The following is a 23,731-nucleotide window of genomic DNA, read 5'->3' as shown; positions in this document are numbered from 1 at the left end:
AGTGCTCTCACCAGAGCCTTTATGTAATCACACATACTCTTCTCTCTCTTGCTCCTTTTCTCCATCCCTTGCGCTCTCTCTCACTCTCTCCCCCTGGCTATCTCCCTCACCCCCCCACCCGCTCTCTTGTTCTCACTCGCTCTCTCGTTCTCACTCGCTCGCTCTCACATACGCTACTAACTCCAAGACATTGTTGTAACACACACAGCCTGAACTGTGAAATCGGTTGCTGTTGTGATCTTTCTCTCCTTGAATGGATGGTTAGTTAGTAGTGTTTTGGTTGTGCTGGCAAGGCTGTACAGGAAGAGGAACTGGTATCTCTCTGGCGTTGCCCTCCTGATGTTCAGTCAACACATCCAGGGTTAGGAGAGGGAAGGGTGTGGTGTTGAGATGATTTGGCTCAGCTTTAGAAACTATGTTGAGCCCTTTGCCCTTCAGAGGGTCAACCAGATGGGTGGAAGGGAGGAAAGAGAGGAGTTAAGTGGTAGAGGGCTGGGGAAAGACCCCTGAGATGGAAACACAGAGCTTGGTTTCCGCTAATGAAATATTTACAATCCCCAGAGAGAACAAAGGCACTGCAGCCTCCTCCCCCTCTCCATTATCCCATCACATTTGTGTGTGTGTGTGTGTGCGCGTGAACGTGTGTGTGTCTTACTGTGTGTAACTGTATGCCGCGGTGTAATCAACATGCCCTCACTTAATAATTTAAGTGGCTGTAGTTGGAAACACCAGCCAACATGGTTTAAGTGACTGCTGGTGCGTGTGTGTGTGGCGTCCGTGCGTCCTTGCGTGCATGCGTGCGTGAGTAACAAGGCCCAGCTGGCTGCTTTGGATGATGATGGAGGATCACACTCCTTTCCTTTCACATTCCAATGGGACTGTGGATCTCGCATCCCACACTTCACCCTCTACACTATCCTGCTAAACATGCACTGGCATGTGTGCACTAACACACACACTGACATAACACTGTTCTCTGTGCAAGCACATATATACACACTCACACACACCACTCACTGAATGTCACACCACAAATAAATATGCATTATTAATCGAAAGAGTCACATGTACTACACACAACCCACAGACTTCTTTAGGTTCATGTCACTGGTACTCACTTTGAGGTCCACTATCGAATGACAGACAGCCACAGCAGCTCTAATCTTAAACCTGTGTGCGTGCGTGCGTGCGTGCTCGGGTGTCTTGCGTGATCTTTTTATAATGTTTATCTCAGGGTTAACTGGAATGCAAAAAAGGTCAATTTACCACAACAAGGCTTCCGATAACAATCACAATTTAACCTTGGGAGTTGCCATAGCAACTCGTACATTATGGTTTTGTATTTTGTTCCCCTGTTCAGCCATTCTGAAGAGATGTGGACCTAAATGGAAAGGGTAGTGCTGCTTAAAGCGGATTGGAAAATGTAAAGCTTTTTAGATTAATAGAGTTTCTGAAATGTCAGAATCTGAATCATAAGATTGTATTCTCGCACATCAAGAAAATGGTGCAGTTGACAATAATATATTTTGATAAAAGATGTGACTGAAAGTGTCTGGCTTTATAATGGATGTGGAGGAGCTCAGATTTTGTTGAGTTGTAGAGAGGTAGACTTTAAACAACCATAGCTAGATATAGTCTGTGGAGTTAAGTTTTGAATCCTAGGGGTTGGAGTAAATAATAGACTCTGGTCATGTGTGTTGTTCTGTGTTGACTATCATCCCCAGTAAGAAGAAGGGAGGTGTAAAGTGCCAATCTCAGACTAGTTATCTGCCTGGACTTTGATCCCAGAACTCCTAAGAAAACAGTGGCAAGTGTTACTGAGTGGATTATCCTTGCTCAATAAAATTCAATGAAATATGGTTAGTTTTAATGGATACTTTGGGCAATGTATTATTAAGGGATTCTGGCAGTAAAATTGTTAAAGTGCATTCTCTTCTGGCTCCTTTTAAATAGCAGCAGAAAACTGTGAGGATAACTGCTTTCAAATGAATGAGTAGGCAAACACACTGTTTAGATATACTTAACTGACGAACCGACACACACACAAATACTGCAGACAATTCATTATTTATAGGCACTATAGGCTTGAAACATTAAAGGGATACTTCGGGATGTATCTACTTCCCCAGAGTCAGATGAACTCGTGGATATCATTTTTATCTCTGCGTTAAGTGTGAAGGAAGTTAGAGGTAGTTTTGCGAACAAATGCTAACTAGCATTAGCACAATGACTGGAAGTCTACAGGAACAGCTAGAATGCTAGAAGTTCCCGTAGACTTCCAGTCATTGCGATAACGCTAGTCAGCAATTGTGCTAAAGCTAGTTAGCAAATTCCTTTAAAACTGCACACAGAGACATAAAAATGGTATTCACGAGTTCATCTGACTCGGGGCTAAAGGGCATCATTGCCAAAATCCCGAAGTATCCCTTTAATGTTTCAAATCTATAGTGGCTATAAATGATGGATTGTCTACAGTAGTTCTGTGTGTGTTAGTGCGTGTTTGTCGGTTCGTCAGTTAAGTATATCTATTTATATCTAATTCATTTGAAATCCGTTAAAGTTTTCTGCTGACATTGAAAAGGAGCCAGAAGAGGATGCACTTTAACTATTTAACAAGGGAATCAAGAGGATAACTTAAAATATTAATATATATACCCCCAGTTACCGCTTTAACTATTCAAGAAAGGAGAGATCATGTTTAACTCAGAATAGAGAAGGGAAAGAGGGGAGATGGTAAAATGGGGGGGTAAGCTTTCTGGGCACGGGGTAATATAGAAGGACAGGGCATGAAAAATGGGAGCAAGCCTGGTGAATCATATCTCATAGGGCTCCAGTGCACAAGACAACAACAATAACTTAGTCTGACAGCCAACTTCACCATGTACGGTGGTTTAAACAGTTTGCTATCTTCTCCTGTGTTGCACATTGAGTTATATCTGCTTCCAGTGATACCCTTGCTGATAAGCTTGTGGTATCCAATATGTTACCAAGTATTACACTTCCTACCAAGTCCATGTACTGTTTATGAATACCTCATGAGCTCAGTACAACTGTTTGACCCTATCAAACTCCAAATGTATTAACGGATTGTTTCTGTTTTGACTGCATGGACTGTCAGTCCTTGCATCCGCAGCTCTGTCAATTAAATTGAGTGGTTGTATGTTTAGCTTGTTCTGTTCCAAACCAAGTAGTGGGGCTGCTTTTGGGCTGAAACAGACTCCAAATTGTGGCTCTAATACATTATATCTGAATATTTATTTTGTTTGGTTGCTGGTTAATCACAACGTTGATGGTTTGTTTTTGTGAAACACTCATCCTTTCTCATTTGTTTGTTCTTTGTCTCTTTCTCTCTGCACCTGCTCATTAAAAGGGTCTGCTCTCCTCTTTTAGTCTGCTCTCCTTTCCTGGAAAGTAATCATGCCACTCGTTGTCAGCACTAGCTTGAAAGACTGGGCTGTTGAGGAGGGAGAGCGAGGGAGTAAGAAATGAAGTGAGCTTAAGACAGACTGAAAATGGAGAGTGCGTGTCAGAGAGAGAGAGAGCCTATATGAGAGAGGTAGACTGCTGGAGAAGATAGGAGCAGTGTATAGTAGAACACAGATGTGTTGTGATTCTGTGTGTACAGTGTGACTCCATCAAACACTAGTCATCGTCTATAGGGAGTCGTTCTGGTACAGCTTGACGAGACCAGATGGCATCGCCATCGGTAAGGAGCTGACGCAGGAACGATGGAGAACATTTAATGGTTTGTAATGGGCTATGATGGCTAACTGAACACTGGCCACGTATGTCAACCACTCAAACTAGGAGATGCCAGTCAATCTAGCAGTCTCAGTCTCCAGGCTGGTAGAATCTTGGGTAAAAGACCGTGAATGCCTGCTTCAGTGTTTACTGAGACAGAGGGTTGAGTTGGAATAACTGGGTGATGTGACTTAGTAAAATAAGTATAACACTCCCTCCTCTGTCACATACAGAAACCGATACAGACAACAAAGTTGCAATCTCTCTCTCTTTGAGTGCCAGTGGTTTTCCCAAAGCAGACTGTCACCCCGTATCTCTGTTAAGGGTAATCCCACACACACACACCACTCTAGAAGTTACAGAACACACAAACATTATTTATTGCATTCCCAAGTACTAAACACAACATGCACACATACTTCTTGAGCCTGATGTAAAATATTCCTTCCTTCAGCCACATGAAGACGATGCTCACTGTGCCCCTCTCCCTCTCTCTCACACACAAACATACACACAGTCTGACACCCCGGGGTAGGGTTCCAGGTCTGGTGTCAGCTCAGTGGAGATGTTGGCGGGGTGATAGTGGTGAGCTGAACAAAGGCTGATGAATCCTGCCCCTCGCTATGACCTGTCAACACGGCAGCAGCAGAACCATATCACACCGCCTCATCTCCTAGCCCTGCTCCCTCCCGGCCCACTACACCACCAATATACTGTTAACACTGTTACATGCAGACGGGGGCCCGCTGAATCGTGTGACATCACAACACACGGCTCACGGACCCCAGGCTCAGCAGAGTGGAAGGGCCGAAGATGCCTGTCTCTTCTCTCATCCTTTCCTCTTTTACTGCCTCCATTCCTCTGCTGGAGAGAGCGCAAAGAGAGAGAGGGAGAGCACGAAGGTTGTCATGGTCATGTTTAATTCAGCAGCCTCCCGACAGGCGCTGTCACTGTTGCAATTTATGTGTTGCTGTGGCGTTATGTTGCCTAGCACATCAGTATCAGTATTCGGCAGCGGCGGGAGAAGGCAACCTTGAGTGGAATGTAAAGAACGGGAGGAGTGTGAAGGGAGACGGTTCTTAATTACCCTACTATAGAGGAGTGTTAGTATGCACACCACATAGCACACCACCTCTCACTGGTCACACATCAAGAAAAGCTTCTTTCTCTTTTACTATTGGACTTTGTTTTTTCTCTCTTTTGCATTGGATGGTGCGAGGGGTGTTGAGGGAGATTACAGATCAGTTTTTCTTTGTTTGAATGACATTTTAGAGGTTTTTTTTTCTCCATCTTTCTGGTGGTAGGTGAGAAATATCTTCATATAGGAAAAATATATATGTAAAGGTTTGGTGGTTGCTGCGGGCTTGGTCCTGATTTAAATGACAGTGTAGTGTTGTTTCCATCCTAGCCTCCACTGAAGGTGTTTGTCTGGGGAGGGGGGGTTGTGTTTTAACTTATAGGCATGGATGGACAGGCCACTGGATTTCCCAAAACACTGAAATTGCCTTCTGTCTTGTGCTATGATAAAATATAATGGGGGGAATATTAGTTCCAGGGGCTGGCAGGCATTTATGACAGATGTTTTACAAGACGCATTAGCACCCATAAAAATGTATTAGTCATCCAACTAGCACTGTGGAGCTGTCAGGGCCCAGTGAAAGTGTCTGTTTCTCTTTCTGCTCCTGTCCCAGCTCAGTGTCAAATCAAATCAAATTTTATTTGTCACACGCACCGATGAGTGTAGACCTTACCTTGAAATGCTTACTTACAAGCCCTTAACCAACAGTGCAGTTCAAGAGTTAACCAAATAAACAAAAGGTAAAAGTAACACACAGTAAAATAACAATAACGAGGCTATATACAGGGGGTACCGGTAACGAGTCAATGTGCAGGGGTACAGGTTAGATAATAAACAGTGAGTAGCAGCAGTGTACAAAACAAATGGACGGGGTTAAGAAGCCTTTTGGTCCTGGACTTGGCGATCCGGTACAGCTTGCCGTGCGGCAGCAGAGGAAACAGTCTATAACTTGGGTGACTGGAGTCTTTGACAATTTTGGGGGCCTTCCTCTGACACCTCCTATTATAGAGGTCCTGGATGGCAGGAAGCTTGGCCCCAGTGATGTACTGGGCCGTACGCACTACCCTCTGTAGCGCCTTACGGTCAGATCAGCGCAGTTGCCATACCAGGCGGAGATGCAACCGGTCAGGATGCGCTCGATGGTGCAGCTGTAGAACTTTTTGAGGATCTGGGAACCCATGCCAAATCTTTTCAGTCTCCTGAGGGGGAATAGGTTTTGTCGTGCCCTCTTCACGACTGTCTTGGTGTGTTTGGACCATGATAGTTTGTTGGTGATGTTGAAACTCTCGCCCAGCTCCACATACGGCCCTGTCGATGTTAATGGAGTTCTGTTCGGCCTTCCTTTTCCTGTAGTCCACGATCAGCTCCTTTGTCTTGCTCACATTGAGTGAGAGGTTGTTGTCTTGGCACCACATTGCCAGGTCTCTGACCTACTGTCGAGTCTACTGCTGCTACTGCAGGAACACACAACTACAGGGACCCGTCAACACAGCTCTATTCTATTGTATTCACTTCTTTCTATTGTATTCATCATTAGCACAGGATTGTATGCTCAAACATTAAACATGTGATATCCCCAGTGGTAAGTATTCTGGGCGAAGGTTCTAATTCTGTGTTTGTTTTTTTGAGAGGACAGGTGGAACTGAGGGACAGGGAATGTTTATCAGGAGAAAAGGGTTGTGACGGCAGTATACAGGCAGGCAGCAGGCAGAGAGGATGCTATAGTCTTCCTTTGTGTCCTTCAGACTTAGGCTATGTACGTGTGGATGACAGAACTTGGATGGGGAGCGTTCACATAACAGAAGACTTAGCCAGGCTGTCTCTTCTCCGTCACACTCTCTCTCTTTCTCTCTCTTTTAATCTCTCCTTCTTTTCTTCCTCTGCTGCCATATGGTCTTCTACCATCTCTCCATCTCTGATGAAGGGAGAGAATGGGGAAAAGTCCTTTCCATGACATCGCTCAGAGACACAGCACACACAGACACAGCATTCCAAGGCATTCCCGGACAGCTTGCCTCGGCACCTGGGCAATTGTTGTTTTTTTTCCATGGTGGCGGCGACAGTAGTCCACCGTTAGGGAGGGAGATGAGGGCGGGACGCAGCTGTGCCAGTCTGCCGAGTGTGTTCGTGGGAGCGTGGGCACTGTGACCAGTCACTCTTCATAATGGCCCAGCCTAGAACGACTCCCATACATCACATGGGACAGATATGCAAATAAAACCAGGGGGAGTCCACCTCTAGCAGAGCCACTTCTAGTAGAGCAGGATTGATGGCTCTGGGAGGAGGGGGGGTGGTGGGGAGGAAGAGTGTAGGGATAGGGCAGGGTTTCACTGTTATTTATCCCCTGTTAGCTATTGATATGGTTTCTCAACACACTTGAGGTGTTGTTCAATAGAGGGATAGATAAAAGTTTATCTGGCTCTAAATCGTTTTTCTCTTTGCTGGCCTTGACGCTCCAGCTTTTTGAAGGGAAGTTTAAGGTATATTTAGAGCAGTGGTGAAGAAAGAGGCTTTTTAAACTGAGAGGAAAATAAACCTTGTTTCAAGAAGCTGGAGAGAAATGACAAAGGTTCCTCCAAACTCTGCTCTCCTCTGTAGAAATGTCAGAGTATACCGCAGAAAGATACAAATACCTATTCCAGGGGTGGAGCCCACACAAAACTATAATTCCGGCGTGCCCAACCCTCCTCCTGGAGCACTGACTGGGTACGAAGGATTTTGTTCCAGCCCTTCTCCGAATCAGCTGATTCAGTAAATCAAAGTCCATCCCTGCTCTAATTCAATAATTCTACCACCCCCTTGTCACTCCGAAGGACTTTTTCTCCATTCAACCACATTCTAGAGCTTATAATTTTAGCAATGTTCCGGAATGCAGTGTGATCGTAGTGTGACAGCTCAGCAGTTCCATAAGAATGGCTTGTCCAAGCTGATTAGAGCCTCTACTCTGTTACCCTCTGACACATGGTGGAACTCTATACTCTACAGTCACTACTGCACCCCAAATGTCACCCTGTTCCTTACATAGTGCGCTACTTTTGACCAGAGCCCTGGTCAAAAGTAGTGGACTATATAGGGAATAGGCTGCCATTTGGGACACAACCTATACTGTCATCGTCTGGGAGCTAGTTAGTAGTGCAGTACCATACCGCTTCAGGCCCTGTTCTCATATGCAGTCCCAATGAAACCCAGGACCAAATGGCATTGCAGCACTATGGGGACAGTCTTTATAGTTCATTGTAAACAGAGAGGGCTTCAGCACCAAGACCTTGGTTGTTACGGGTCCTTCCTTCACTTCCTCATTTCCAGGCTGTCTAGTGTGTTCTGCAGGCTGCAGAACACACTGCCGGGGATCCCGGCACATTGTCCTGCATTATACTACAGCATTACTGGAGGCACTGATATGCTCCATTTCTCCATTTGGCCCCAAATAGAACTATGGTGGAGAATGAAACAAATATTGTCTGCCTTTCAGGCCTGATCCATCACTTCCATTAGAGATGATTGTTCTCTCCCCTATCTCTCTCTCTGTCTCTCGGCAAGGCCAGATGGCTATTGGCAAGTTCGGCATGGTGGCAGCACTTTTTTTACTTTACTCTACATTAAAGAACGATACATTCTCAGTAACTTCTGTCATGCCAACACTTCTGATGGCATCCCACACTTCGGATTTGGAAGGAATGTTATATATCAAAACGATCATCCAAGGCCAGTCTGAAATCTCAAATTAATGGAGATCTTATAATAACTCTATGCCTTCTCTTATCAGGTGATATACATCAATGCCTCAGTTTATCATGAACACAAACGGCCTATGCAGTCATGCACCTCCTGCGAACATTGGGTTAGAGTAACAGCAAAGCTCTGGTATGTTTGGAATACACGCAGTGGATTCATCTAAAATACAGCGATCCTAGCTTTGGGCATGGGCTCAATGAAACTTACCTTTGCTGTCAGTGTACTGTACCCACCAGGGTATGTGAAACAGTGCAAAGTATGATTTACTTAATATTGGTGTCTGATAAATCCAAAATATTGCAGAGTAATAGTCTATGGAATCAGTGATCATTTTATTAAATTTTGCACAAGGTGGGTTTTTCAAGATATTGTTAAGTGTCACAAAACGATTTGAATCAAATGAACTAAAAAAAAATACCATGTTGAAATATTTAGGGCGCAAGAGGGTAAAATTGTATGGGCATCTGTGCTGGATAGTGTAGGGGTAGACAGTGCCTGGGAAGCCTTTAAATGTAGATTCCTTGAGGTGGTGAATGTGATGGTTCCCATTAGATGGGTCAGAGTAAAGCTGAGATCTATTCCTTGGTTTAATCATGAGATTCTAGAATCTATTAAAGCAAGGAAAAAGGAACTCTCAAGAGCAGCCAGATTTTCTCCCTTATAAACATAACAGAAATGAAGCACAGAGCAGGATGGATGAAGCTAAGAGGGGTTACTTTGCTGAGAAAATAATTGAGAACAAAAATGACCCTAAAAAGCTTTAGAAATAATGTAAGGAACTAGGCTGTAGTACTACCAAAAACAAACTAAACAGTATTGGACTGAACATCAGGGGGGAGATGGTATATGAAAAGCAGAGGATGCCAATGAATTCAACTCTTTATTTACGTCTGTTGCCAGCAAGCTGGTTAGCAAGCTGATCACCAATTCTGGTTTGTATGGAAACACCCAAGTCAAGGAGTATTATGCAGAGTTAGGGGTTCAGCTAAAACGTTTTTCTTTTGCAAAGGTAGCAACAACCAAAGTAGCCTGTATATTAGCAGAGCTTAAATGCTCCAAAGCCAAAGGCCTGGATAATATTCCTGCAAGGTTTCTTAGAGATTCTGCTGAGCAAATTTCCCCTTGTATTACGCATATCATTAATCTCTCTCTTGAACAAGGCATCTTTCCTAGGGACATGTAACACACTAAAGTTATACCTCTGTATAGGAAGGGGATCAAGTCTCACCCTGGGAACTATAGGCCTGTATCTATCCTCAGTATAACATCAAAGATCCTGGAGAGAGTTGAACATGAGATATTTATAAATGTTTAAAAAAAAGCTAAGTCTAATGTATGATTTTCAGTCGTGGTTTAAAAAAAACCTATTACACTGATTCAATTTGACTTTACTTGACTGACTACATCAGGAAAGAGTTTGATGAGGGAAAACGCTGTGGATTGGTACTGCTTGACCTACAGAAGGCCTTTGATACAGTTAACCACTGTCTAATTTCCAAACTGAAACCTCTACTGTTTTTACTGTATATAAACGATATGAAATATGCTTGTTCTTTCCGTCTTTTCCTTTTATGCGGATGGCTCTACACTTCTGGTGTCTCATAAAAGTAAAACTTTGTTGGAGAGGATAGTTTGCACATAGCTTACTAACATTAGCTTATTATCTCCAAGCCAATTGCTATCTCTGCACTTAGGTAAAACTGAGGCCATTACTTTTGGATCCAGACCTAAATTGTGTAGGTCCTCGGAAGTCAGAGTGGAGTTAGGGAGTTTGGGAGGTGTGAGCATGGCCACTAAAGTGCTAGGAAAGGTTCATGCCTGGACTAAGTTTGTGGCTAGAAAGTCCAATCTGCTTGATAAGTACTCCATGATAGTGCTAGCAACTACCCTCATTCAATGCCGTTTTGACTACGCTAGTACTTCCTGGTTTGGGGGCTTATCCAGATTGGGGGGAAGCTCCAGATAGTTCAGAATAAGCTGATCAGGGTAGTATTGAAGGTGAGTCCACATGCTTACATAGGCAGGAGCTGCTTTCAGGAACTCAACTGGCTGCCTGTTGAGGCTAGGGTGTCCCAGATTTAGACTGGGTTTGGTTTACAGGAGAATTTATGGTTCTGCGCCCAGATATCTAACTGATTACTTTCCCCATGTTAGGGATGCACACAATCACAGCACCAGATCAGGTGTTGCTGATGTGTGCTTATACAGGTTCAAGAGTAATGCTGGGAAAGGTACTTTCTTGTATACTGGAACCTCAGAGTAGAATGTGTTGGCTCTGCCCATAAAAACGATGTCCTCTCTGGGCAACTTTAAAAATACAGTTAACAGTTTGATGTGCTCTGTTTGAATGTACCTTACGATGCAACTGCAATGATGAGATGTTTTCTTCTTTGTTTTTATGTTTTATTATCTCGCTGTCAAACTGTGCGCAGCCGTGTTGGATCTTGCCTAGTCATCTTGTCTCAAGATCACAATGAAAATAAGTCCCAGACTTTGTGTGTTATCCTCCGTGATTTTACTCATGTGCATGTATGGCTTTTCAAGTTTCAAGTGTGCCGTTTTTTTTAAATGGTCGAATGAATAAACTAAACCTCTCTCTCCCTCCGGCTCCTCTTTCTATACCTGGCCCTCCACTTTTGGGTTTTTTCTTCTCTCTCCTATCTTCTCTAGGATGCTCTTTAAGACATGAATTAAGTTGCCTAATAGGACTTTAACGACTCTGAAGGAGATATAGGAGGCAGGCGCCGGCTGATCCAGGATGTGCTGAATGCTCTCTAATTGTTTATCAATCTATTTACATCTCTGTGAAAATTAGCTTTATGGGGGAATTATCAGCCACGTGATGCCGCGCTACACTAACAGCCCTCCCCGGAGCACAGAGCCGCCAAATGAAATTTCACACTACTAATTAATGAGAGATTTTATTTCTGCGGCCTACGCAGGCGGCGGAGACAGTGTTGCTCAATGCAACTCCCCTCAATTAGGCTAATTCCTCAATTTTCCCTGTGGCAACAAGTGATTGTAAAAGCACTAAATGAGCCTGTGTCAGATTGACTCTTTACAATAGTTAATGCTCTTATCAGAACGGCTCTTTGTTAATTCCTGTAAACGATTAAGGCAGGTGCGTACGTTGTCGGACACGCACAGGAAATTGGCTCTGGGTGGATAAGTGTTCATACCGGCTGCAAAACTGCTGCTAACTCACATCTCCTCAATGATTATTCTATTGGATAAACATCACCAACGCTTGTTTTAATTCCACATCACTGACCTTGTGTGTTCCAGAGTTGTGGTTCAGAGCCGGTAGCACACAGAGGCATTTTCAGGCTAATGTATGCTACACTTCATATGGTGGGGGGATTGCATGGATTTCTTCTGGCGAGTGGGTGGTAGTATCCAGTGAATTTCATAATGTAAATTTTTACATAATGGCATGTATGAAGATGAGCTGGAATCAGGGCGGCTGGAGGCTGTGGATCAGTAAGCTAATGAGATGGATTCATCTCCAACTGCACTGAGCAGCATTTTGCTCACATCAATCACATGCAATGTAAACTAAAGGTCATATCCTATGCTCCTCTGCCTGTAGCATCACACTTCTCCCATTGGTGTACACTATTGCTGTACCCTTGACAGTACTGTATAAATATATGTATGGATACGGATGAGAGGGAATGCAGTATCTATCTGGCTGTGGGCTGAGATTACAGAATGGTTAGTACATAGAATGGTATGTGTGTGCGTCACATGACAGGCTTCTCCATCGACTCAGGACATGATTGGTGGCTAGATAGCTTTTGCGTTTTCACTTTCTCTCTACTGCAACTTAGGTGTGAGGTAGCTCTATCAAAGGAATTGTTTTCAAGAATGTTCTGGGAATTATGTCAGGCATCACTGAATGGTTTGCGATGATATCTCTTTTCTCATGGAAAAATATCCCTCTACTCTTGTTATTTTTCCCTCTGCGGCTTTGTTTCACAGCTTTATTAGCCCGTCTGTTCACTCTTTGTCTCTATTTTAGTGTGCATGCTTGTGTGTGGGCTGGTGTGAAGTGAAGAGGAGGGAGATGATGTGTGGGTGGATGGGCGTGAAGGCGTTCACTCCCTCTCAGGGGTAGGTTGCATCACCAAGCCGCTCCAGTTTATAATACACTCCAATATCAATAACAGCTTTTTATAGAAAGAATATCTACTCTTATCCAGCGCACTGAATCGCTATTGACAGCTCTTATCTAGAGGCGCGGTGGTGAAAGCATACATTTACAAAATCCTCTCTCACCCTTTCAACCTATGAAACGCTATGCGCTGACAAACACACAATCTCCAATTTACATAATAGTAGTTCCTCCTGCTTCCTCTGAATCACTCTGACAGAGAATCCATTTCCTCCTCAAGCTTCATGTGAAGCACTGATACAGTATATCTTTGTCTTCCTCTCTGCCTTTCCATCTCTCCCTTTCCCTTATTCCCTACCCTCCCTCCAACGCCTCCTTCCACTCTGCATTTCCCCTCATCACACTCCATCCCCAGCTCAGATTCTCTGTGGCAGGATGATTGCAGTACAAAGTGCTGGGGGATGGCACAGGGTCTCCCAGGGACAGGTGGATGAGCAGGGGCCATTTCTAAATTACACATTTCACACATAGCAGATGTCAGATGGAAGAGGACAGATCTACTGACATTAACCATGAGACAGAGAGGGTGGGATGGAGAGAGGGAGATGGGGATAGAGAGAGAGAGAGAGAGAGAGCGAGCGAGGCAGACATGGAGACGGAGAGAGGATAGAGAGGGAAAGAGGAAGAGCGCTAAATAAAGAGAATGAGAGACAGAGAGAGAGGAGGAAAGGGATGTAGTGCCTCGCAGGACAATGGCCAATTAGGCCCAGTGGAGTGTTCACTCTGCTATGTCAAATTACCCATCATACTCCTGGTTCCGTTTTCCACAACGGACTGCCATCTGGACTCTCTCTCTCTTTTGTTCTCTCGCTCACTCTCTTTCTCTCTCTCTTTCTTCTCTCATTCTTTTGCTAATAACCCTCAACTCAATCTTCATCACTCATACTCCCTCTCATCCTCTCTTCATCCCTTTCTCCCTCCTTTCCTATATCACTCCCCCATCTACTTCTCGATTGGTCCATGTCTCAGAGCTGTGTGCGATGTTAAATCATCCCGGAGAAGATTCAAGTTTTACTTCATTAAGTAGTGGCAGAGTACAGTGCTTACTGGAGAGCCAGGGTAAGAGACTGTCCTGGAGGCCCTATCGATAACCATTAAGGATCCTCTCTCATTACAGCCCCCTTCCCTCACAGGCCCCAAGGGTCCTGAGAAATGGGCCTCTCTCCCCAGGCGGCATCACCGCTGTTTGGAAATGCAAATGGGGGATATTTATTTACCACTTGGATGACTGGCATGAGTGTCTCTACTCTGGTGCTCTGGTGAAGTGCTCACTCCGACAACCTCTATGCTTAACCAGGAAAGACCTAAGTTACTTCCCTGTCCCCTCCTCATCAGCCTCTCCTCTTCGTGTCTCCACTACTCCCGCTTTCCCCCAGTCGCCTTCAAGCACTAAAGTACTGCTAAATCAGTAGGGACCTCGCCCCCCACCTCCCCTACCCCTGCCACCCCTGCCCCCCCACATTGAGCCTTTCCAGAGTATCGCAGTCTGATTATGCACGGAGCAGTAATGCTAGATTGACGGGGCAAGGCTGGAGCCTGATGGGCGCATTTCCGGATGATGACTTAGAAGCCCTGCAATTTCTCATATCCTGGGAATCAAACTTAATCAGGCCACAGCTCCCCTCCTTCCCTCTCTCCTTTCCTCTCTGTCTGTCTCTATAGGCCTCAGCAACCCAGCCCCCCCCCCAAAAAAAAATAAAGAACAAAGTCAGCAACACCGTGCTTGATCCTGCCCCCTGTTCCTCGCGGGGAGAACAAAGTTTTCCAAAATGAACAATTGGTTCATTTTAAGAGGAAGGGTGAGACATTTCCAATTTACACAGTCAGTGGATGTTAGTAAGATTCAGAGACTTTTTGGAAACCCTTTCCCCTAGAGCACGCTCTTTTTCTCACATACACATTTGTCTCTCGCACACATACACATCTGATCCCATCCATTGAGACCCCATCTATGCATCCATCACCCAGGGGTCTCAGAACTCTCCCGACCCCAGACAGTGAGCCCCGCGTTGGGCTTAACAGCTCAACGTGCCCCCTAGCCGCAGGCCACGATCACAGGCAAAGGGACGAAAAACGTATCGATGTTAATCAATAATGCATGGACTGCATTAGTCCTCAGTAAGACGGTACTTAAGATGGAGGGAGTGGGTGGTGGTGGTGGTGAAGGGAAAGGAAGAAAGAGAGCGACTAAGAGAGGTGTTGGAGGAGAGGTGTGTACAAACTTGTGCACGTTTACAGAAAGAGAGAGAGGGAAAAGCAGAGAGCAGGAATCTAACCTTGTAGGGAATATTTCTCCCTTCATCCTGACATTTTGTTCCTTATTAACGCTATCCCTGTTCTCTCTCTTGACGTACTGCCCTGTCTCCTGCGGGTGAAATAAATAAGTTATTACGTCCAAGGGCTGAGCCAGGACTATTGCAATAGAAATAGTTAATTTCCCACCGTAGGGGAGCCATGTGAATATATGTATAATTACATTTTCATATCAAACAGCAGGGAGACTTTTTGGTTGACTGGAGATGAAAGATGAAATTGCCTTACACAAATAAGACTTTCTGAGTTACTCCCAAAACACGGCTTCTCCCCCTCATATCAGGCATGGGATAACAGTGTCTCTGTGTGTGTGTGTGTGTTCGCAAACCTCTCTCTTCTCTCTCTGTCTTGCTCTCACTCTGAGAAAAGGCGTTTAGAGTATAACAGGCATCAGAGGTGCGAAGGTGTATACTTTCACACTGACTTTGTTGAAGAAAAATATAAAGACAACAACAACTTGCCCTAAAAGACATAACATAGTAAACGGTTACATAAGACAGAAGGTTACATCAAAAAACGAAAAGAAGGTGAGCGTATAACGTGAAGATCTAGCAACCCAAAGGTTGAATAACATTATGGACAACTTTAGCATTTTGACTAATTAGCTACTTAGCAACTACTTAGCATGTTAGCTAACCCTTCCACTAACCCCAACCTTAACCCCTAACACTTATTCCTAACCTTTAACGTAACCCTAATCTTAACCACTAACCTAGCTAATGTTAGCCACAACAAATTGCAAATGTATAACATATTGTACGATTTGAAATTCGTAAGATATGGTACGAAATGAGTGATGAACATCCACAAATTAGGATGATTTCATGGATATGCTGCTCTGCTGCCTGAGGCTGCACCACAGTCTGAGAGGAGCAAGAGAGTGAGGAGGAGAGGGGGAAAGGCCAAATATCTGGGTTGTTAAAGGAGGAGAGAACAAAGTAGTAGCCTCTGAGGAGGTCCTAGAGGCAGGATAGGGCTGTTGGGTTGTTAAAGGAAGATAGAACAGAGTAGTAGCCTCTGAGGAGGTCCTAGAGGCAGGAGAGGGCTGTTGGGTTGTTAAAGGAGGAGAGAGCAGAGTAGTAGCCTCTGAGGAGGTCCTAGAGGCAGGAGAGGGCTGTTGGGTTGTTAAAGAGGAGAGAACAGAGTAGTAGCCTCTGAGGAGGTCCTAGAGGCAGGAGAGGGCTGTTGGGTTGTTAAAGGAGGAGAGAGCAGAGTAGTAGCCTCTGAGGAGGTCCTAGAGGCAGGAGAGGGCTGTTGGGTTGTTAAAGAGGAGAGAACAGAGTAGTAGCCTCTGAGGAGGTCCTAGAGGCAGAAGAGGGCTGTTGGGTTGTTAAAGAGGAGATAACAGAGTAGTAGCCTCTGAGGAGGTCCTAGAGGCAGGAGAGGGATGTTTGAATTCAGACAAAGTGAGATCCAGCAAAGATGTGGTCTTTGGGAGGAGATCAGGGGGTAGGAAGTGGGCAGAAGGAAGAGAGGGAAGGATATAGAGGGAAAGAGAGGAGAATGAGTGTGCAGATAAGGGGAGGAAGAAATGAGGAGGGGTCTGTCTGTTTCTTGGCTTCTCTCTCTCTCTCTCTGGGAGGAGAGAGAAGTATTTTTTTCCTGTCCCTTCCCTTCTCCCTCTGGGAGGAGGGCTGTTCTGTCATTCTGTCACCCTCAGAAGGTTGTCCAATTAGGGGATATGATTAGTGCAGCCTGTCCCCGGTGGAATGGAATCTATCACACTGTCTCTGATTGCAATAGGCTCCACCAATTTGGCAATCACTTTACCTGCGTCACTCGACAGCCACTAAGTAGAATAAAGCATTTCTACTTAACATCTCAAAATAATACAAGCTAATACTTTTGATTGGTGACATGTACTGTAGTGTTTGTGCATGCACCCGCAAATGTGTCTGTTTTTTGGGTCCTCACAAGGATAGTAAAACAAGGAAAATTTGGACAAGTGGGGACATTTCACTAGTCCCCACAAAGAAAAAGGCATTTTAGGCTTAGTGGTTAGGGTTAGAATTAGTTAGGTTTAGGGTTTGGGGTTAAGGTTAGGTTAGGGATAGGGATAGGGGTCAGGGAAAATGGGATTTTGAATGGGAGTCAATTGTTTGGTGCCCACAAGGATAGTAAAACAAATGTTTGTATGTGTGTGTGGCAGAGAGAGTGAGAGAAAGAAAGAAAGAAAGAAAGAAAGAAAGAAAGACAGAAAGAAAGAAAGAAAGAAAGAAAGAAAGAGAAAGAAAGAAAGAAAAAAGAGATGTTCCTCTCACCAGATCTTCTTGTGTGTCTCGTTCCTTCAGACTCCCAGAGCCGAGACGAGACCCTCAGGACCCCAGGGACTATGGAGAGGGTGGGTCCAGATCCTCAATGGGACACGCCCCCTGACACCATCTGCCCAATCACAGATCACTTCCCACTCCTCTCTTTCCTCCTACTTCTGTCCAGGAGACCAACAAAACCAGAGAGATTCTCCTCTCCATGTCTGACGAAAATGGAGTGAGAATGAAGAAGGCTGTAACAAAATGGATGGCTCTTTCTTTCTGCTTTCAGAACTTTTAAAACTCTGCTAAGTCTTTTTTTTAAATTGAGGTTCATGAGTCGATTGCAATCTATTCCCGTCAGGCAAAATTTTCACACTCAATCAGATCCTTGTCTGGTGAGCTGTGCTCAGTGAGGAGTGTAGGTAGAAAAGCTGAGGACCTGCTAAAACCCAGCAGATGTCAGGATTGGATCATGAAATTCTGAATGTGACACGCTGTGCTTTACATTCATTTCTTCTATGTATTTAGTAATGACAAGCAGCATTGACCAAAAAAAAAGCCAGGCAAAATAAGTTGACAGAACACCTTAGATCAGAGGAGGAATATAGAATGTACAGGACAAGGTGGGTGTTCCTGTTTTATACTCTGAAGGGAAATATATCACAAGTGTCTTAAATCTGCCTTGATGTATAAACACAACCTAGTACTTACTAACTGCTCTCCTCTTCTCTTGTTTGTCCTCACCTTCAAATTATCTCCCCTCCTTCCTCTTGTGTTTGTCAGATTCCTCATCAGATGATGCGTTGGCACATATTGATTTCTGAGAGCTGCTGCGTACATGTTACGGGGAATCGAAGTGTATTTTGCCTGTATGTAATAGCTCTTTGTGCAGTGTCAGCGTTCTCTGTAATACCATGCCTCATTACCCGAGACAATCTGCAGTGTACAACAGACAGTGCAGTCCTGACTCCTGACGACTAACTGCACACAGTACTTTGTCTTACTCCATCATGTCATTCAATAATCACACACAAGTTTTTATTTTATTTTGATGCGGTCTATTTAGTCTTAAAGGAGAAAGTAACCTTTAACCTAATCAATATGATTTGGGTTGTGACCAGGACCAAGCCCTACCCAATGGATCATGTTATTTTGTAGCAGTCATGAAATGATTAATAGAAAGATATATAATAATTTCATGACTGCTACAAAATAAGTTATATATATATATATATATATATATTTATTTATTTATATATACATACTTTTGGTCATGTAATATATATATATATATATATATATATATATATATATATATATATATATATATATATATATATATATATATATATATATATATATATATATACTACATGACCAAAAGTATGTATATATATATACTACATGACCAAAAGTATGTGGATACCTGCTCGTCGAACATCTCATTCCAAAATCATGGGCATTAATATGGTGTTGATCCCCCCTTTGCTGCTATAACTAACACCCTCCACTCTTCTGGTGTTGGAACGTTGCTGCGGGGATTTACTTCCATTCAGCCACAATAGAATTAGTGAGGTTGGGCACTGATGTTGGGCGATTAGGCCAGGCTCGCAGTCGGCGTTCCAATTCAGCCCAAAGGTGTTCGAAGGGATTGAGATCAGGACTCTGTGCAGGCAAGTTCTTCCACACCAATCTCGTCAAACCATTTCTGTATGGACCTCGCTTTGTGCACAGGGGAATTGTCATGCTGAAACAGGAAAGGGCCTTCCACAAACTGTTGCCACAAAGTTGGAAGCACAGAATGTCATTGTATGCTGTAGTGTTCAGATGTTCCCTTCGCTGGAACTAAGGGGCCTAGCCAAAACCATGGGAAAAAATCCCCAGACCATGATTCCTCCTCCACCAAACTTTGCAGTTGGCACGATGCATTGGGGCAGGTAGCGCTCTCCTGGCATCCTCCAAACCCAGATTAGTCCAGCGTACCGCCAGATGGTGAAGAGTGATTCATCACTCCAGAGAACGCATTTCCACTGCTCCAGAGTCCAATGGCGGCAGGCTTTACACCACTCTAGCCAATGCTTGACATTGCGCATGGTGATCTTAGGCTTACGTGCGGCTGCATGGCCATGGAAAACCATTTCATGAAGCTACCTACAACCAGTTCTTGGGCTGACATTGCTTACAGAGGCAGCACTCGGCGGTACCGTTCTGTGAGTTTGCGTTGCCGACCACTTCGCGGTTGAGCCCTTGTTGCTCCTAGATGTTTCCACTTCACAGCAACAGCACTTACACTTGACCAGGGCAGCTCTAGGAGGGCAGAAATTTGACGAAATGACTTGTTGGAAAGGTGGCATCCCATGACGGTGCCACGTTCAAAATCACTGAGCTCTTCAGTATAGGCAACGGGTGTAGCTAAAATAGCCAAATCCACTCATTTGAAGGGCTGTCCACATAGTTTTGTATACATAGTATGTATATATATATATATATATATATATATATATATATATACACACACACACACACACACACACACACACACACACACACACACACACACACACACATATACATAGATTCATTTTGATTCAGCAATCATGGTAAGAGTAAAGGTAAATAGTCAGGATATGAAATTGTTTATTAATGCTGTTGCCTTGAATGACTTAATAAATGAAATGACAAATAATTGTTTCACAAGCATATTTTCTCCCTTAATTATTTATTAGACAAGCTAAGTTCTGTGGTGTTTTCCACCTCCATCTGTGAGGTCCATTTCTCAAAACATCTGCCATCACCCGTCCTTCTCGGCACCTCAACAGCACTTCTTTGTAGGGGAGGGAGGGAAGGAGGGGTAGATGAGCTGGGTAAGGAAGGGAGTAATTTTCTGTCTTTCCTTAATCAAGATTCATGGCACCCTTTCATTCAGACAGGACTGGGGGTTGGGGAAGTAGAGGAATGGAGGGAAAGGGGAGAAGGATAGCTGCTCTTAAATTATGTCTTCTAACAGCCGGCACCATTTAATTGCAGTCAACAGCCAGAAAGAGATTCCCCGTAAACCCCGCCAAGCTAGAACCCCTCTCTCTCTCTCTCTCTCTCTCACTCTCACTCTCACTCTCACTCTCACTCTCACTCTCACTGTCACTGTCACTGTCACAGTCACAGTCGAAAACTCTTTGTCTCATCTTCCGCCAAGCTAGAACCACTCTCTCTCTCTCTCACAGTCACAGTCGAAAACTCTTTGTCTCATCTTCCGCTCCCCCCACTTCCCTTTTTACGCATTTAACAGAATCCTGGCGCAGAGCACACTGCGGCTTCACACCTGCTTTCAAATGTATATGGAACGCTCCATCAAGTGTGGAGCTGCAGTTTCAGCAGACCTGCCAATGTCTTTGCATTGAGAACTCAACGACTATAAACGACTGGCCATGGTCAGCTGGAGCTTAGTATGCCTTTCTACATGTTCTCTCCTCACCTGTTTCCCTTTATAGACATGGGCCTTAATGACTTACTGTAGGAGTCATTGATCCCCATGCAGGCATGGCTAAGCCACTGCTGAGTGTCAGCGGACCAAAGCACTAAAACCCTATTAGTGGGGCATATTTTTCCTCTTTGTGCAGCTAAATTGATTTTGTCCAGACAAGATGTATAGATGGAGAGGGGCTTTTATGCTATCAAAGGAGGGCTGGTTTCAACGCGTTATCATTAGCCTGTCATCTACGTCGCCTCGATCGTTGATTCCAACATGATCAAAGCAATAATAACAGACCTGAGGGGGAACAATGCACCCTGTTGTCTGAGGAGGAAATGGAGAGGAGAAGATTGTTTGATCTAATTGAGCGAGAGAGACCACAAGTTTCCTTTTTTCCCACATCCAATTACACCTGCTCTCCCAGGCTGGGCTCACCTCGCAGAGCACGCACGCACACATCTGTTAGACCTCCATTTTCCCGATGGGCAAAATAGACAATATGTTTGTTTGTATTGACAGGAATTAATTGCTTTGTGGGTTGTGAGATGAAATTAGTTACGTGATAGGGATGCTAGTGGCGGGTGGCTTTAATTAGTGTGTTTAATAATTTTAAAACACGTCTGTAGGCTGTGGTTTCAGAGTAACAGAGCAGCTCAGACGCCCACCTTCCCACTATGACATGCTTTAATGATTCTGCTTATTGGCATGCAAGCCTGGAGTAGCAGGGAGAAATTGTACCACACACTGCAAGAGGCTCAAACCTGGTTGTACGGTTGCCCTTTTCAATATGTGGCTGTACTTTTGTGTGTGTGCACGTGGAAGTGTTTAACTATTCTTGTGGGGACCAGAAGTCCCCACAAGAATAGTAAACAAACAAAAATGTGACTAACTGGGGACATTTGGTTAGGGTTAAGGTTAGGTTTTTGGCTAAGGTTAGAGAAAGAGTACGGTTTAGGGCTTGGGGAAAATAGAATTTTGCATGGGACTGAATTGTGTGTCCCACAAGGTTAGCTTTACAAGACAGCCTGTGGTTGTGTTTGCGTGGGTGTGTGTGTGCCTGTCTAAGATGGCATCCATTTATTTGACGAGGCCCACCCCTGCCTAGGGCTGTTATGGTGACCGTATTAACGCCACACTGGCTGTCACGAGTCATGACGGCAATCTAATTCCACGTGACCATTTAGTCATGGTAATTAGGCTGCTCAAAACTCTTATGCTGCTGATTGTCATTCGTAGCCTGCCGAACTTGCTAACTGCCTGCTACTCAGCACTCTATTGTCCCTCTAATAATTCTGACATCAATGCAAATGAAATCAAAAATCTAATCAAACACTTCATGAGAGCCCATAAGCTCATGTTGTGCAACATTTCTATAGACTATGCAATTGCATGAGAACAGAGGGATGGCCTCTTAGAAAGAGGAGGATCCAATCAGCTTTATTTATTTCATAATTTTAAGCACATTGCTTCTCTTTACAACAGATGTATAGCCTACCTGGCTGGCATGAAAATTAGCCACTGGAAAAGCATCCTCCATTCGCTATTTAAGTGCATAGATAACATGTAAACCCAGCAAAAAAATAAACGTCCCTTTTTTAGGACCCTGTCTTCCAAAAATAATTTGTAAAAATCCAAACAACTTCATTGTACAGGGTTTAAACACTGTTTCCCATGCTTTTTTCAATGAACCATAAACAATTTATGAACATGCACCTGTGGAACGGCCGTTAAGACACTAAAAGCTTACAGACGTTAGGCAATTAAGGTCACAGTTCTGAAAACTTAGGACACTGAAGAGGCCTTTCTACTGACTCTGAAAAACACCAAAATAAAGATGCCCAGGGTCCCTGCTCATCTGTGTGAATGTGCCTTAGGCATGCTGCAAGGAGGCATGAGGACTGCAGATGTGGCCAGAGCAATAAATTGCAATGTCCGTACTGTCAGACGTATAAGACAGCACTACAGGGAGACAGGACGGACAGATGATCGTCCTCGCAGTGGCAGACCACGTGTAACAACATCTGCACAGGATCGGTACATCCGAACATCACACCTGCGGGACAGGTAAAGGATGGCAGCAACAACTGCCCGAGTTACAGCAGGAACGCACAATCCCTCCATCAGTGCTCAGACTATCCGCAATAGGCTGAGAGAGGCTGGACTGAGGGCTTGTAGGCCTGTTTTAAGGCAGTCCTCACCAGACATAACCGGCAACAACGTCGCCTACGGGCACATACCCACCGTCGCTGGACCAGACAGGATTGGCAAAAAGTGCTCTTCACTGACGAGTCGCGGTTTTGTTTCACTAGGGGTGATGGTCAGATTCCCGTTTATCGACGAAGGAATGAGCGTTACACCAAGGCCTGAAATCTGGAGCGGGATTGATTTTGGAGGTGGAGGGTCCGTCATGGTTTAGGGCAGTGCGTCACAGCATCATCGGACTGAGCTTGTTATCATTGCAGGCAATCTAAACGCTGTGCTTTACAGGGAAGACATCCTCCTCCCTCGTGTGGTACCCTTCCTGCAGGCTCATCCTGACATGACCCTCCAGCATGACAATGCCACCAGCCATACTGCTCGTTCTGTGTCTGATTTCCTGCAAGACAGGAATGTCCGTGTTCTGCCATGGCCAGCGAAGAGCTCGGATCTCAATCCCTTTGAGCACGTCTGGAACCTGTTGGATTGGAGGGTGAGGGCCAGGGCCATTTTGCCGCCCCCCCCCCCCCCCCTTTGTTAAAGGGACATATTATTACATTTCTGTTCGTCACATGTCTGTGGAACTTGTTCAGTTTACCTCTGTTGTTAACTGAATCTTGTTATATTCATACAAATATTTATACATATTAAGTTTGCTGAAAATTAACACAGTTAACAGTGAGAGGATGTTTCTTTTTTTGCTGAGTTTATTTCGGTTCCCTGCCCGTTTCGAGACAGGTGCATTATACTTGTCCATTCTAAATCAAAACAAA

The 23,731-nt window shown here is 44.4% G+C and overlaps 1 protein-coding gene across 5 annotated transcripts in view; it reads left to right on the top strand.

The window, feature by feature from the left end:
• Positions 1 to 18,123, top strand: part of trim44 (tripartite motif containing 44) — a 68,500-nt gene extending 50,377 nt beyond the window's left edge. For all 5 annotated transcript variants that reach the window (XM_021600592.2, XM_021600572.2, XM_021600563.2 and 2 more), the window contains one exon: positions 17,333 to 18,123. In XM_021600592.2, the coding sequence (XP_021456267.1) occupies positions 17,333 to 17,417 (85 nt within the window). In that variant the 3' untranslated portion in view covers positions 17,418 to 18,123. The remainder of the gene's footprint in view (positions 1 to 17,332) is intronic.
• The last annotated feature ends 5,608 nt before the right edge of the window (positions 18,124 to 23,731 follow it).

Source organism: Oncorhynchus mykiss, chromosome 1 (genome assembly GCF_013265735.2).
Source record: "Oncorhynchus mykiss isolate Arlee chromosome 1, USDA_OmykA_1.1, whole genome shotgun sequence".
Classification (NCBI taxonomy): Eukaryota; Metazoa; Chordata; class Actinopteri; order Salmoniformes; family Salmonidae; genus Oncorhynchus; species Oncorhynchus mykiss.
This window is presented reverse-complemented; position numbering and strand designations above follow the sequence as displayed.